We start from the raw sequence: 15,666 nt of genomic DNA on the forward strand, positions 1-15,666 counted from the left end.
AATGAAATGCAGTAATAAGCAGTGACTGTCTTGGTTACCTGTAACATTGCCGTCTTGAGGGTTGGACAGCACAGCCATGGAAGTACAGTAGAAACCTGAGACAAAAATATCACCAGAAAAACTTTAGCAAATTGCAAAAAAAATCATGGAAGGAAACCATACTTTTCCTTAAACTTTATACACTCAAGATTGTAATCATTGCAGCAGAACTCAGTAGAGTAAGTGGTTTAAACAGAGTCATTACCTAACCCTTCTGTGTAACAGCTTTTAAACCAATTTGAAAGTATTCATATCATATATCGCAATATGATAAGTAAGAATCTTCTTAAAAGGAATGTCTTAGAAGAAGAAAGGAGCTCTGTAGCCTACCTGGATCACATTCTCCAGACGTCTGGTTGAGGCCGTCCACAGCGCAGTAGTAGCCTGGATCGCAGGCCTTGGGGAAGGATGCTCCCTCCGGGCAGTAGTAGCCGGCCCGGCACATGTCTCCGCCTGTGCCGCTGGGGGTGGCTGTGGTGGAGGCTCCTGAGCAGTAGTACCCAGCCTCGCACAGGCCGCTGGGGCTGGACAAACCACTGGTTTCACAGTAGGAGCCGCCTGAAGGGGGAGGGGGGCAGGCAGTAGAGTTAATGTTACTTGACCTGGAGAGAGGGGTCGGTTAAATATTACTCTGTGTGAAGACTGCCCTGAGCAGTAGTACCCAGCCTCGCACAGGCCGGAGGGGCTGGATAGGCCACTGGTGTCACAGTAGGAGCCGCCTGAAGGGGGGGGGGGGGGGCAGTAGGGTTAATGTTACTGTAGCTGTGTGGTGTGAAAAATAGCCCACCCTAAGCAGTAGTACCCAGCCTCGCACAGGCCGCTTGGGTTGGATAAACCACTGGTGTCACAGTAGGAACCGCCTAGAGGGAGGGGGGTAGTAGGGTTAATGTTACTGTAGCTGTGTGGTGTGAAAAATAAGCTCCTGAGCAGTAGTACCCAGCCTCGCACAGGCCGGTGGGGCTCGACAAGCCACTGGTGTCACAGTAGGAACCGCCTGAAGGGGGAGGGGGAGCAGGCAGTAGGGTTAATATTAATGTGAAAAATAGACTGCCCTCAGCAGAAGTAACCAGCCTCGCACAGGCCGGAGGGGCTGGATAGGCCACTGGTGTCACAGTAGGAACCACCTAGAGGGAGGGGGGCAGCAGTAGGGTTAACATTAATGTGAAAAATAGACTGCCCTCAGCAGATGTACCCAGCCTCGCACAGGTCAGTTGAGCTGGATAAACCACTGGTGTCACAGTAGGAACCACCTATATGAGTAGGGTTAGCATTACTGGAACTGTGTGAAAAATAGACCAGTGGTGCCCAGCCTTGCACAGGCACTGGGGCTAGGTTGCTTTAAGTACAATTGTGAAATTAAAACAGTTTGCAAAGTTAACTTCAATTTGGAAAAGATCACAGGTCACTTGCCAAGCTAGGCAAAAGGGTGTAAGTTGAAGGAATAAACCACAGAGTTGACAACAAAAACAGGACAATTTAGTCCAAGTTCACGACAAAACCAGAACAGTTTCCGTACCTGGGCAGGCCACACAGTCTGCTGGGTCGTAGCTGCCAGTCTGGTTGTTGAAGGTGCCGGGGCCGCAGGGGTTGTCGTTGCCCTGCTGCGTGCCGGCGGGGCAGTAGTGGCCGGAGGGACAGGGGTTGTCTGCGTAGTCCACTGTGGCGTTCGGGCAGAAGTAGCCTACAGGAACGTCAGGGATAAAACGTTATAAATCTGGCATACTCCGGAAGCTACGAATTTATGACAGTATAATAGATGCAAAACCTAGTCCCTCCCAGCTGGATCAAAATTATCTAAAAATGTCACTAATTACCAAAATATTTGCGGCAGTTCTATTTTGATGGTTTTTGTGTCAGTTCTTTATAACAAAATCGTGACACAATATCATACTTTTTGTGCTACAGCATTGTTTTTACTGCATAAAACTTAAAACGGCAAAAACCTACTTTCTACTGGTACTGAACAAATACAGAATAAACCTTTTTTTAAAGACTACTTCAAGACATCCTAAATTGTCTTAACCTCATTAACATATCTATTCAGAGTTTTGGTATAAAACCTGGTGTTCTCAGTCCTATTGTTAGTCACTGACGAAAGACAGTGGATGCTGTCTGAAACGTCTGACTGTTTCAAAATCTTAATATCCAGTTGCTTGAGTAATAATTTTTGGCATATCTTATTACCTGGATGTCTAACCTTCATCAACATACAAATAAATGAATTTACAGTACTGTACCTAACATAACCTATCCTGCTAGCAGCTAGAACACATCCCTATTTTCCATACCTTGTTCACATGTGAGGCACTCTGCCATGCCGGTGCTGGGGGCGTATGTCCCCGGGGCGCAGGGGTTGGGGTAGTCGGTCCCGTTGGGGCAGTAGTGTCCCTGGGGACAGATCCCACCGTACCCCGTCATGGCGCCGTCATAGTACGGACAGTCGGAGCTGTTGGATGTGGAGGTGACGTTGTCCCCGTCAGGATTGGCTCTGTCCACTCCGTACACACAGTAGTGACCAGCAGCACACAGGCCTGGAGGGGGAGGGGGGTGTTTAACAATCATCAGAAACACTAGGGTACCAGCTGTCAATATTGACATAACTTCAATGTGTTTTTCTTCTTGTATCTATCTTAGTGCAAACTGTGCAAACAAGACTTCTTTACATAAATTATATTCATTGATGAATACAATTAATACAAATATAAAAAGAAATAAAAAAAGACAAGTTGCTGAAACACTTGAGTTGAGAGAGCTTGAATGTAGAACTTGATAATAATTATACTTTGGATACATTAGCTAACATACAAGATTTGTAGCTTATATACTTTGGATACTTTAAATACTTTATCAGGTCCATTAGCTAAGATTTGTACCTTTAAAACAATTCATGTTCTTGACTGTATATATATCTTGGTTTGGGCTTACTGGGCCTGAAATAAAGCTGAAACAAAGGAATGAAAAAATGAGAACTGAATGAAAATCCATTTCTCCCCACCTGCAGGTAGACTGAGGTGTTCCTCGTGGCAGTACATCCCAGCGTCGCACGGCTTGCACTGCTCCACGGCGTACAGACCCAGCTGGTCGCTGTACGTGCCCCGGGGGCAGGCACGCAGGTCGGAGCCCGTGCCCTCGGGACAGTAGTACCCCGCGGGACAGATCATCTGCACGCCCTGCGCCTCGCAGAAGTACCCAGCCTCGCAGTTGTAGCACATCACCGCGTGGGTGTGGTTCACCTGGGAGAAGGGTAAGATAAAAAGTAAAGAAGTCAAACCCCAAAAGCGTAGATGACGTGTGTATTCCGTAGTAGTTTTTAGAATAGCCATGTGTTCTACTTGTCAACATTGTTAACTCGCACTATCTGTACAGTATACCCTTGCTATGCATTGTTTCATGTTGCAATTAGCCCTTGGGCAAGAACTTGCAAATAAAATTATAATCAAAAAAATTATACACCAAAAAGTTTCTTAAAATCCTTTCCACATGTTTGGTGCCCGTCTTCATTTTGACAGCCCTTGGGCTACACATGCCACCACAGCAAATGAATGTGTGTCTTCTCTGTTGGCATAACATAGATAAAACACAACATGGTGTATTCCGCATCACCCTCAGTCCCAGCCCTCCCGTGGGTCAGATAGACCCCCGGCCTATGGTCTGGCTGGTACCTCGGGTCATACAGTATACACCGTGTTATATTCTATATGCACGGTGCCTCAAGCATAAACAAAAGATAAATGAGTCAGTAACAGTGACTATAACACAGACTCACATGGCTATTGTTCCTGCAGGGTAGAGGCAGGGACGCTCCGCCCGGGCAGTAGTGGCCGATGGGACAGTACGTGTCGTTAGGCTCCCGGTGTACAGTTCCCTCAGGACAGTAGTAACCTGGGGATAGTTGGTAAAATTGATTAATGTGAAGATCTAGATAAAGCTCGCACATGTTCATTTTCAAAAGGGTTTTAACTGCAGATAACTGTTAGATAATTTGCACACGTTCATGAATGAGTTGGAAATTACTGACGTTGAAAACTAGACTATACCGCACCAAAGTCTAGAGTATACTTTGCCTCTTTTCTCTTTCTTAAAACATGGGAAAATGAATTTAAAAAGCTTTTCGATTACATCTCTGATTCAGTGTTTGCAGATGAAATAAGATATGTGAACACGTCACCTTTTGTCAAAAAAGTACATCTCCGACCTAAATGCAAGGCACTGACCAGAGAACTTTGTTTGTTGCTATTCAGCATGCATTCTAAGGCAAAATGAACTTCATTTTTAATAAAAAAATCCCCACCTTCTCCGCAGTCCCCTGTCGGCTCCGTCAGGCCGTCTGTCTCGCAGTACTGGCCCGGGGGGCACTGGTAACACTCCCCTGCTGACTGCAGGTGGGTCTCGTTGGAAAAGGTACCTGATACACAGAGGAAAGAATAATTGTAGAAGGATTCTAACTTTCAATACAACAGTATATGTACATGTATATACATATAAATATGGAATCAGTGGACTTATGTGTTAAACAGTTGAAACATTAACCAAGTTGTGTGGATCAAAAACAAGCCGCTCAATGGTTCTGAATGATCTTTATCGTCTTTGATTACTTGACCACCTCACCTAAAGTAACTGTTACCGCTACTTGAACATTCAGCAACATGCATGCATAGGCAGTGTAGCATGGAAACCTTACTACTTCCAGGGAAAATGTGCAATATAGTTAGTAGTAGTATTGAAAGAAAGGAAAACTTTACCAGAAGGAAAAAGGGTATCATAAGATGAGAGTAAGGAGTCTGTTGTGAAAGCCCTCACCTCTTGGGCAGAGTTGTGGTGTGTGGGTGCCGTTGGGACAGAAGCGCCCCTGCGGACACGGGATCCAGTCTGGATCAGGGGAGCCCTCGGGACAGTAGAACCCCGCCCAACACTCCCCGCTGGGCGCCGTCATGTTGTACTCGCCACAGTACATCCCTATGGAAACAACAGGTAAACAACAACAGGTAAACAACAGGCAAATACAAATGTTGATAGTGCGTCTAGAGGTGCACAATGTTGCCATTCTGCCAAGGAGGTTATTCATCTGTAAGAAAGGAAATCATCCACAAGCACCACCTGTGTGTGACATTGCAGATTAACAACTGCCAGGTGTGTCATACAGCTTAAGCATTAATCAAAGGATTTTCAAAACATCAGCTACACTAATAAAACAGTTAATCTTGAAATGTTCACAGTGAAATGTTTAAACTTGTTACTGCAAAATCATGACACCAAAATAATCATTTTTTTACTTTGCACTATGAATTGTTAAACAGCGATTCAAAGAGTTACACTGAAAAACTCCTTTTGCCTACAACCAGGAAAAAAAATTGCAACATCAAATTTTCATTAGAATGACAATGTGCTATTTATATGATTACGAAGATTGCAATACGAAATTTCAAATTACATGAGTGTCACACAGAAGAACCTTCCTCCCAGCCACCGTAAAACTCTGGAACTCTCTGCCACAGGACATTGTAACTCTTAAGGACAAATGCAAATTTAAGTACAGTTACTAATCGCCACCTTAGTGTCACTCGCCACTGTCCTATGATTTAGATACAGGTCAGCTGCTCAGCTAAGGTATGGCGCTAGGCATAGGAAAAAAAACACAAAGTTGAACCCCCTTCCCTACCTTCAGTGCAGTTGAGGCACTGGTCTGCGCTGACGAGGTTGGGGTTGTCTGAGAACGTTCCGCGGTCGCACTTCCGCGGCTCGGCCGTGCCCTGCGGACAGTAGAACCCCGCCGGACAGGAGCTGGCGTCCTCGGTCTGGTTAGGGGTGGACTCGATCGCACCCCTCCTGCAGTAGTACCTGGTTGCAGGGCAAAGAGAGGACTCAATTAAACCAGCACTATCGAATACAAATGGCAAAAAGTAGTGCGAACATTGTAAACCATCAACATCCTGCCTTAGATCTAGATCATTTTGATGTCTCCAATGTCTCTGTGGGGATTTGATTTATTGTTAGGAGTAGTACCTGGTTAGAGGGAAAAATTTGGAACACTATTAAACCAGATTTGTCAAAAATCTTTATAACTAAATTTTTGAGAGAGTTAAGAGAAACTTTCTTATTCAGTCTCCATTTTCAGGTCTTCAGAGTGTTTCAATTTTTTTGAGGTCCAAACAATCATGTTATACTGTGGTAACATAATCAAATGTATTGGCAAACACCTCCAAAATAAAACAAACGGAAACTTTTAAAGTTTTACAGCATGTAATTCATAAAATCAAATTTTTTTAAATTTTCATTTTCTTAACCTATGTCAACATTCAAGACATCCCAGATATGGTCAAACCTGAGGAATGTTATCATTACAAGAACAGAACTGTTCCGTACCCTGCAGCACACAGCTGGGTGTAGGAGGTCTGGGCCAGCTCATCACAGTAGTACCCTCCTGGGCAGGGGATGCAGTCGTCCTCGGAACTCAGCCCCGTGGTGTTACTGAAACTCCCCCGGGGACAGGGGTGTTCCACTGCGTACTTGGTACCGGGAGGGCAGAAGTAACCTGTGGGGAAACAACAAAGAACTTAGCACTGTACAAGAGCTGGTGTTATACAATCCTACCTCTCTAGATAAAAGTAACATGTACAGAATTAACAGACATTTTTTTTTAAATGTGACTAATCAGATGTCATTGTATGGGGTCAGCTGGACCTTATAGCTAATGACTCAAAACCTACATGTAGGTCTAACTTCACATGCTCTAACTCCTTTAGAAAATGCTTAATATTTGTGTGTGTGTGTGTGTGGGGGGGGGGGTGCGTGCTAACACTGTCGTAACTATACATGTATAGTGAAAGAGATTGATGAGTTAAATTTGACACGAAGAAAGCGTCTGGCCAATCCTACCTTCCAGACATAGCGTGTTGTTGTACAGCACGACCGGATCCATGGTGTTGTCGCAGTAGTACCCTGGAGGGCACTCCTTACAGTCCCACCGGCCCATCTGGTCCTGGTAGGACCCGGACGCACAGCGGACCGGCTCGGTGCTGCCTCGTTCACAGAAGTGACCTGTAGGTACGGGATGGAAAGGGGAATAGAAAAATGGGATGTTAGCAGCAACGCTGTGTCAGGTAAAATGTGTCAAAACAGGAAAAATGGGCGTTAGCAGGAAAGCTACATGTCAACTGTGTCAAAAGAATAAAGAGCATTCCAACAAAAAAGTCTCACTGTATTATCAGCTGTCTGTCTGTCTGTATTGCAACCTTCCTCAGGTTTGAGTTACCAATTTCTTTGGGCATACCCCTTCACTTATTTTTGTTTGAACCTTTGCTTATTTAAGAGAATCTCAAATCGGCTACTATTCATTCAATTTGAGTTATTGTGGGAAGAAGTAAGGAGTTAACACGTAAGATATAGATTACAGGTTTTTAGTCCTGATAAATCTATAAACATAAAGTGGTATTACAAAAACACAGTGTGAAAGTTGTCATATGGTCCGTGTTCATCGAAGAAAGTCAGGAGTCTCTCAAAGAATGTCAGGGCTGTGCATTTGTCTGGTGGTCGACTGCTCCACACATTTTGACTGATTGGGTCCACGGCAGCTAACGAATGTTCTTATCAATACAGAGATTCAAACTTTCAACTGCCAGGTAAGACGGCAGGTTCTTCATCCCTAGACCAAACATGACACATCTTGACAGTGCATGAGACTCACCCTGTGGACATTGGAACTCCAGGGGTGTCGATGTGTTCTGTCCCCCCGGACAGTAGTACCCGGCCGCACACAGGCCGCTCGGCTCCGAGTTCCCGAAACCTTCGCAGTAGCTTCCCATGGTGCAGTCGTAACAGTCCCCAACCTCCCTGTTACCTGTTATGATGACAAAAACAAGTGTGCATTGAGGATCGCTGTGATGATGAGATGTGTGAGAAACATTAAACCATCTCCTGCAGGAATTATTGAACTGTCTTTTTCGAGTAAAAAATACAACTGTTGATTGAGTTACGTAACACAAATTTCTAGTTTTTACAAAATCACAGTCTTGAAGTCAGAAACAAAGAAAAATGAGGCAAACACATACAATAACTTATTCACTATCAAACTTAGTATACAATGTTAGCAATGAATTTTTTCTGTGAAGACATAATTTTTTTGTAACTTAAAAGTTTACATGTTAAAAGATGAAAACACAATGTTCAATCCTTTTCACTATTGTATGGTGCCAGAATGTAGCTCCCAGATTATCATTGATGAGATGTAACTTACCTGTGACATTTGCGAAGGTGCCAGGTGGACAGCTGGTTCCATTGCTGCTTCCTTCTGGGCAGTAGTTGCCAATCGGGCAATCGTCACCTGAGAAATAACAGTTTGTAAATTTCATGATTGAATATCTTGACTCAAGATTCAGTTTCCATCTCCCTTAAAAGCCTATTTTCCATTTAATTTAGTTGTGCACACACGTCAGGTTCAATGTAGTGGGGAAATTCCTGTGCTTTTATCAACATTCATGCAAAATGTACAGTGCAGCAAGGCTGAAGCCCCTTCCAGTAATGTGGGTGACACGGGTGACTTAAACACACTCTATACACTAGTGTGAAGGATGATATGACAGTAGAGTTTGGCATCCACTGTTAAAAAGAGGAACCCAAGGCTGTGCCTGTGATGCCTTCATTAGTACTTGCCCCAGTAAACAGTAGTACCCTGCACTACAGTTCCCTGTAGGTTATGTACCAGTTACTAGTAGGTGAGGGTAACAGTATGTTATAGTAGTACCTGTAATGCCGTCAGTAGACATGTCAGTACTGGCCCCCAGCAAGTAGTAGTACCCTGCACTACAGTTCCCTGTAGGTTATGTAGTAGTGTACTTAGTAGGTTAGGGCTATAGGATGTGATAGTAGTACCTGTAATGCCGTCAGTAGGCATGTCAGTACTGGCCCCCAGCAGGCAGTAGTACCCTGCACTACAGTTCCCTGTGGGTTCTGCTAGCCCGTGGTTGTTGCAGTACATCCCGGGGGTGCAAGGTGTCGCTTCTGAGCTGCCGCGGGGACAGAACTCGCCGGGAGAGCAGCGCCCGCCCTCCCCCGCGGTCGCCGGCTGGGCGGACTGGGCTCCGATCGTACAGAACCAGCCGGGGTCGCAGTCGCCTGTGGGCCAGGACAGGCCGGGGGTCTGGCAGTACGAGCTGTAAGGCAGGGGTGTCTTAGTATTCTTATATTGAACTATACGCACTTGCTGATTGACAAATACCTTTACGCTTATAGAAAGCAAGTTCTAACAGAACTAGCCTGGATCAAAATTTTCTAGGAGCTAAAAAAGGCAGGGGTGTCTCAGTATTTTTACATTGAACTATACACATTTACGCACAATTTACTGCCAGGGCTTTTAGTCTTGAAACCAAATGACACAAAATTTGAAATAAATCTAACAGAACGAGTTAGTAAACGTACCCAGGAGGACAGGAGAGGCACGCCGACACAGCTGTTCTCTCCGTCAGGTTGTTGTACCGGCCCGGCAGACACGGGTTCTTGAACTCGCTGTCTGTGCCGGCCGGGCAGTAGTACCCGGCAGGGCATGAGCCTGGTATGGACGTGCCGCTCTCACAGTAGAACCCCTGTAACACACAAGCGCCACCTATCAACTCATGTAAGAACTACAGTCAGGCATGAGCACCTTCTATCAACTTATGTAAGAACTACAGTCTGGCATGAGCTGAGTATGGACGTGCCACTCTCGCAGTAGAACCCCTGTAACACACAAGCGCCATCTATCAACTCATGTAAGAACTACAGTGTTAAGTAATAGGGCAGGAGCCCGGTATGGACGTGCCGCTCTCGCAGTAGAACCCCTGTAACACACAAGCGCCACCTATCAACTCATGTAAGAGCTACAGTCAGGCATGAGCCGTGTATGGACATGCCACTCTCGCAGTAGAACCCCTGAAACACACAAGCGCCATCTATCAACTCATGTAAGAACTACAGTGTTAAGTAAAAGGGCAGGAGCCGGGTATGGACGTGCCGCTCTCACAATAGAACCCCTGTAGCACACAAGCACCACCTGTCAACTTGTGTAAGAACTGCAGGGCAGTAGTACACAGAATGGCAATAGAGGGGTGTTTACAACAACTTAAAGTCTGCTGAACTGCTTTTCCATCTCGCATCTGTAAACTTCTTAGACTACTATAGAAACGTTGCTTAGCACATATTTCATACAGGTAATGCTACCACAGATTGATAATGAAGCCCAGCCCTACCTCCGGACATTGCTCACAGGAGGCCTGCCCCGTCTATCAACTCATGTTAGAACTGCAGGGGTAAACTTCTAAAACTACTATAGAAATGTTGCTTAGTACATATTTCATTGAGATTGATAATGAAGCATGGCCCTACCTCTGGACACTGCTCACAGGAGGCCTGCCCCGTCTATCAACTCATGTTAGAACTGCAGGGGTAAACTTCTAAAACTACTATAGAAATGTTGCTTAGTACATATTTCATTGAGATTGATAATGAAGCATGGCCCTACCTCTGGACACTGCTCACAGGAGGCCTGTCCTGTCTATCAACTCATGTTAGAACTACAGGGGTAAACTTCTAAAACTACTATAGAAATGTTGCTTAGTACATATTTCATTGAGATTGATAATGAAGCATGGCCCTACCTCTGGACACTGCTCACAGGAGGCCTGTCCTGTCTATCAACTCATGTTAGAACTACAGGGGTAAACTTCTAAAACTACTACAGAAACGTTGCTTAGTACATATTTCATTGAGATTGATAATGAAGCATGGCCCTACCTCTGGACACTGCTCACAGGAGGCCTGTCATGTCTATCAACTGAAATTGACATGTTAGAACTGCAGGGGTAAATTTTTTAAACTAATAGAAATGTTGCTTATTACATATTTCATACAGGTGATGCTACCACAGATTGATATTGAAGCACAGCCTCACCTCCGGACACTGCTCACAGGAGGCCTGCCCCGTCTCGTTAGCGAACGTTCCCGCTGCACACGGCTGTGCGGCAGACGACCCCAGCGGACAGTAGTGGCCTGCAATGGAACATCAGGAACACTTTTAACACTGGGGGGACTGCAGTGATTTTAATTCACGACCATTATCTGAGTTGAAAATTATATGCATATGATACATGGAGAGGTGTTGAAAAATGGTACCCCAAACCTATGATACACTTCAAAACTGAGTATTGTTTGGATAGCTTAGTAGGCTGCTCTGTATGTGAGTCAACCCAAAGAAATAAAATAAAATAAGCACATCATTATCCTGCTAGTTTTGTGCAAACATTCATAACCACCTATCATTGCAACTTATAAAACAAAAAATTCAGCTAAGTTTGATTTTCAACTTCTCACACACCGGTTGAACAGATGCCAAATTATCTCATTAAGCAGTAGTGAACTTGAAAGTAGGATTTTTTGGTAATATCAGCCAAACCCAGATTTTGAAGATGAAAATAAACTAAAGCCACATCGGCCGCAAACTTTAGGAGAATCCACCCACCGGTAGGACAGATGTCCCCGAAGGTCTCGTTGAGCGGTTGCGAGGAGTTTGACCCGCGGCCGCAGTAGTAGCCCGCGGCACACTTGTACGTGTCGCCGTGGACAGTATCGTCGGGTCTGTCGGTCATGTGATACTCGGGGCAGAAGTATCCCGCCAGGCAGCGCGTACAGTCGTCCTCTGATGGAAGCTGGTTCGCTGTGCTAAAGATGTAAACCATAGAAATTTACATTAAAAATTTGCTAAAAAAAATATACATTTGCTCCATAAATGTTACATCATACAATGATTACAGCCATTCTCAAATACGATTCTGAATCACATTTCCTACTTAATTGACAAATAGGAAAAAATTTAGTTACAGCTACATTTCCTGATCTAGGAAAAGTGCAATTCTCACCTGAAAGAACCAGGTAGCAAGAAATTGTGAAGAAAAGTGACAGTCTCACCTTTAAGTGCCAGGAGGACGGGGGAAAGTGTGAGGAAATGTGTAGGTGTTACGAAAATGAAAGTCTCACTTGTAAGTGTGAGTAAAATTGAAAGTCTCCCCTGTGTAAGTAAAAGTGAAAGTCTCACCTGTAAGTGTGAGGAAAGTGAAAGTCTCACCTGTAGGTGCCAGGCGGACAGGGTGAAGTGTGAGGAAAGTGAAAGTCTCACCTGTAAGTGCCAGGCGGACAGGGTGAGGTGTGAGGAAAGTGAAAGTCTCACCTGTAAGTGTTACGAAAGTGAAAGTCTCACCTGTAAGTGCCAGGCGGACAGGGTGAAGGGTCCCCGCTGCCCTCGGGACAGAAGTACCCGGCGGGACAGACCTCCCGCGTGTCGGTGGAGTCAGTCTCCGTCACAAACGGGCCGCAGTTGGACGCTCCGCCGTTGCTATAGTAACCGGCCTTCGTCTTGTCTGAAAAGGAGTAAAAAATCATTAACAAAATTTCGCAATAGAATCATCTATGTTGGTAGCTTGCATTGTAAAGAGCTAAACATAATGAATAAACATAGAATCTTTGACTACCCTAGTACAATGTCAAAATAGATTTGAATTCTGAAGAAGACTGTGATAAGACAAAATTTGATGGCACTTGGCTCCCCCGCACTTGGCTCCCCAGGAAAACCCCTAGTACTCACTTATAGGCATGGTGAGACCCGGCTCAATGCAGCAGTACCCAGGCGGACACTTGGTGCAGCCGGCCTGCGCCGTCAGCCCCTCCTCTGCGCCGTACGTCCCAGCCGGACACTGCTCTGGAGTCTGCTCTTTCACTGAGTCTGTGCTCCCGACACAGTAGCTTCCTGTAAGGGGAGAGGGGATAGAGAATCAGGACCCTGTAACCAATGAACTACCCTACATTTCTGCAAAACACAGCTTCGAAGTCTGCTCTTTCACAGAGTGTGCTGCCGACACAGTAGCTGCCTGTAAGGAGAATATAGGGATTAGAAACTTTGTAAAAAAAATGCCCTGTCCTTGGTGCTGAATCAGTGTTGTTGTGCATGCAGCCTTCCATTGTATATAAAAGAGTTTTTATGTATTTAGAGTAATATTATTGACTGTTGGAGGACAACCTTCCCAGTGATCTTCGGAAGCGAAGAAACAGCCATCATCACCATCATTGACTGTTAGTCTGTTTATGTCAAATTCAATTGTACTGCTATTGTTTTTGACAGCAGGGCTAGCCCTTTGTAATAGCCACAGGCTAGTTGAACAGCCGAACCAATAAATACACACAAAAACAGGACATCATATCTAGAGCATACCTTGTGGACAGTACACGGGGTCCTGGCCCGGCACACACCACAGCCCCGGGGGGCACAGCAGGCAGGCGCTCATGCCCGTGTGGTTGGCGTACATTCCCGCCGCGCACAGCCTGGGCTCCGAGGACCCCGCCTCGCAGTAGTGGTGCCGTGGACAGATGTCACCCACACTCGTTTCGTTCCCGTAAGGAGTCGGGGTGGTGGAGTTGCCTGTACAGTAGTACCCTTCGAAACAATCCCCTGCAACAGAAAAATGCAACATGTCAATTCCAATGAGAACTACATAGCATAACATTTGTGTTCCCTTGTTTCAGGTGAAATCTATGGCACTGCATAAGATGCAGCCGTATAAAAGGTTGCCTTGTGGTTAGGGATGTTGACTCAGAACCTGGAGGTACTGAATTAGAATCAACTACAGGTCCCAACGTTATGCCCTTTGGAAATTATCATTTGACAGCTTTTGATGTGAGGTAGTGTTGTAGGTTTGATCCCCCTAGCAGTTTGTTCGGAACTGCAGAGGCATGATTTTTTAGATCTTGTGTTAGACAGCCCCTACCTGCAGGCTGCGTGGCTCCGGTAGCGTTACAGTACTTCCCCGCGTCACACAGGATGCAGTCGTCCTCGCTCTGCTGGCCCAGGTTCCCCGTGTACGTGCCGATGGGACACGGGTGCATGAACGTGGCGCCCTGGGGACAGTAGTGGCCCGCGGCGCACAGGTCTCCCCACAGGACCACCTCCTTCCCTCCGGACGTGTCGTTATTGTACACCTGAACACGACAGGACAGGGTTGCCAGTTTGCTATAGACTGCAGCATGTAGCTGTGTTAGTCAACCCACCCAACCCAATATGTATATATCATGTAATGTTATGTGTATGTGTTCCAATGTAATGTGTATGTTTTGAGACTCCAGGAAGAGTAGTGAAGTACACTTGTGTACTCACTAATGGAGTCGTTTTACCAATAAACCTGTTAAGCTGCCTTTCATCATCATACTGATATCAGTGCTGTGCTGACACATTGCAGCTACTTGCATGCTTTCCAACACTAAATGGCTTGCTATATCTAAAGACCAAGCAAATCTGGCTGGATTTAAGGTCTTGTCCTTGTCGTACAACTGAACACAACAGGACATGAATTTCAGTTTGATGCAGTCTGTATTTGTCAACTTTTCATTAAATGATTTGCTGTATCTAGACCCAGCATATGTGGCTACAATTGTTTAAAGCTATCTATTGAATTAAAGTGACCCTAACTGTATTTGATGATAAAAGTTTCCACTTTATAACAGTCTAGAAAGAAGTCTATGTATCATAGTGTGGGAAATCTTGTACATGTATGCAGTACTACTTAATGAAATGAAATACGGGCATAAAGCTGCTAAAATTAAAGCTTGCCATTCATTACAAACAGGATTCTGCCAAGGGCATTTTTGAAACGGAGACTTTTCACTTATAACATGTTTAAGTAGCCAATTAGATCACAAAACTGCAATATACCGGGTCCTGCCAGAGGGCGTTCTTGAAGCAGATGTGTCCGGGGTTGCACTGTCCGGAGGGGGCGGAGAGATGGGCCTCGGCGCAGTAGAACCCTGGCGGGCAGTCCAGGCAGTCTGCGGGATCCGTGTTGTGGGTCTGGTTGGTGTAGGTGCCCTTGGGACAGGGCTCGGGTACATAACTGCCGTTTGTACAGTAGTAACCTGGAAACATTAAAGAATGTTTAAGACAATTTTTAAGATGATATTCAAGGTAATGTTTAAGGTGTACAGTAAGTCGCTGTTTGTCGTGTTGTGGGTCTGGTTGGTGTAGGTGCCCTTGGGACAGGGTTCGGGTACATAACTGCCGTTTGTACAGTAGTAACCTGGAATACAGGAAATGTTTAAAATGATTCTTAACATAATTCAAGTTGACTACATGCAAGAACAAAATGAGGGTTATCTTATGATAAAACCTGACATTTACAGAAAGCAACCCTCAAGTAATCCACATGTACTGTACTCTTTTCATAAGCACTGGGCACATCTGATTCATTTGATCACTGTTAAAATTTCTGCTATTTCATTTCAAGAGGTGTCTCAAACTCTCTCAATATAGTATGTCTTAATTGGAAAGTAAGATCAAGAATCAGACATTTTGTTGCAGAAACTCTAAATAGAATCTAAACATAGTACATTGAAATCTACAATAAAAATGAAAAGTAGTTGTCTGAGTAATTATCAGACATATTTCCCTCACCCGATGGACAGGCCGTCCTGTTGGTCATGCCTTTCTCTGGACAGTAGAATCCAGCTTCGCACTCTGTACACCCCCCGCTTCTCTCGTACGGTTGGTACGTCCCGAGCTCGCACATCCGCTGCTGGGAGGAACAGGGTGGTGTGTAGAAGCCTGTGGAAGACACGGGT

The 15,666-nt window shown here is 45.1% G+C and overlaps 1 protein-coding gene across 1 annotated transcript in view; it reads right to left on the reverse strand.

Annotated features, from left to right (window-relative positions):
- LOC136438294 (uncharacterized) overlaps positions 1-15,666 on the reverse strand; it is a 130,734-nt gene that overhangs the window by 89,130 nt on the left and 25,938 nt on the right. The window contains exons 31-55 of the mRNA XM_066433057.1: positions 15,500-15,649; positions 14,765-14,964; positions 13,824-14,034; positions 13,271-13,507; positions 12,647-12,808; positions 12,263-12,422; positions 11,528-11,727; positions 10,961-11,058; positions 9,812-9,851; positions 9,728-9,750; positions 9,454-9,656; positions 8,908-9,188; positions 8,273-8,359; positions 7,724-7,876; positions 6,916-7,077; positions 6,403-6,571; positions 5,699-5,877; positions 4,840-4,995; positions 4,331-4,444; positions 3,806-3,921; positions 3,035-3,272; positions 2,328-2,570; positions 1,556-1,720; positions 370-597; positions 39-95 (exon numbers count right to left, since the gene is read on the reverse strand). Coding sequence (XP_066289154.1) covers positions 39-95; positions 370-597; positions 1,556-1,720; positions 2,328-2,570; positions 3,035-3,272; positions 3,806-3,921; positions 4,331-4,444; positions 4,840-4,995; positions 5,699-5,877; positions 6,403-6,571; positions 6,916-7,077; positions 7,724-7,876; positions 8,273-8,359; positions 8,908-9,188; positions 9,454-9,656; positions 9,728-9,750; positions 9,812-9,851; positions 10,961-11,058; positions 11,528-11,727; positions 12,263-12,422; positions 12,647-12,808; positions 13,271-13,507; positions 13,824-14,034; positions 14,765-14,964; positions 15,500-15,649 — 4,032 coding nt within the window. The remainder of the gene's footprint in view (positions 1-38; positions 96-369; positions 598-1,555; positions 1,721-2,327; positions 2,571-3,034; positions 3,273-3,805; positions 3,922-4,330; positions 4,445-4,839; positions 4,996-5,698; positions 5,878-6,402; positions 6,572-6,915; positions 7,078-7,723; positions 7,877-8,272; positions 8,360-8,907; positions 9,189-9,453; positions 9,657-9,727; positions 9,751-9,811; positions 9,852-10,960; positions 11,059-11,527; positions 11,728-12,262; positions 12,423-12,646; positions 12,809-13,270; positions 13,508-13,823; positions 14,035-14,764; positions 14,965-15,499; positions 15,650-15,666) is intronic.

Source organism: Branchiostoma lanceolatum, chromosome 7, assembly GCF_035083965.1.
Source record: "Branchiostoma lanceolatum isolate klBraLanc5 chromosome 7, klBraLanc5.hap2, whole genome shotgun sequence".
Classification (NCBI taxonomy): Eukaryota; Metazoa; Chordata; class Leptocardii; order Amphioxiformes; family Branchiostomatidae; genus Branchiostoma; species Branchiostoma lanceolatum.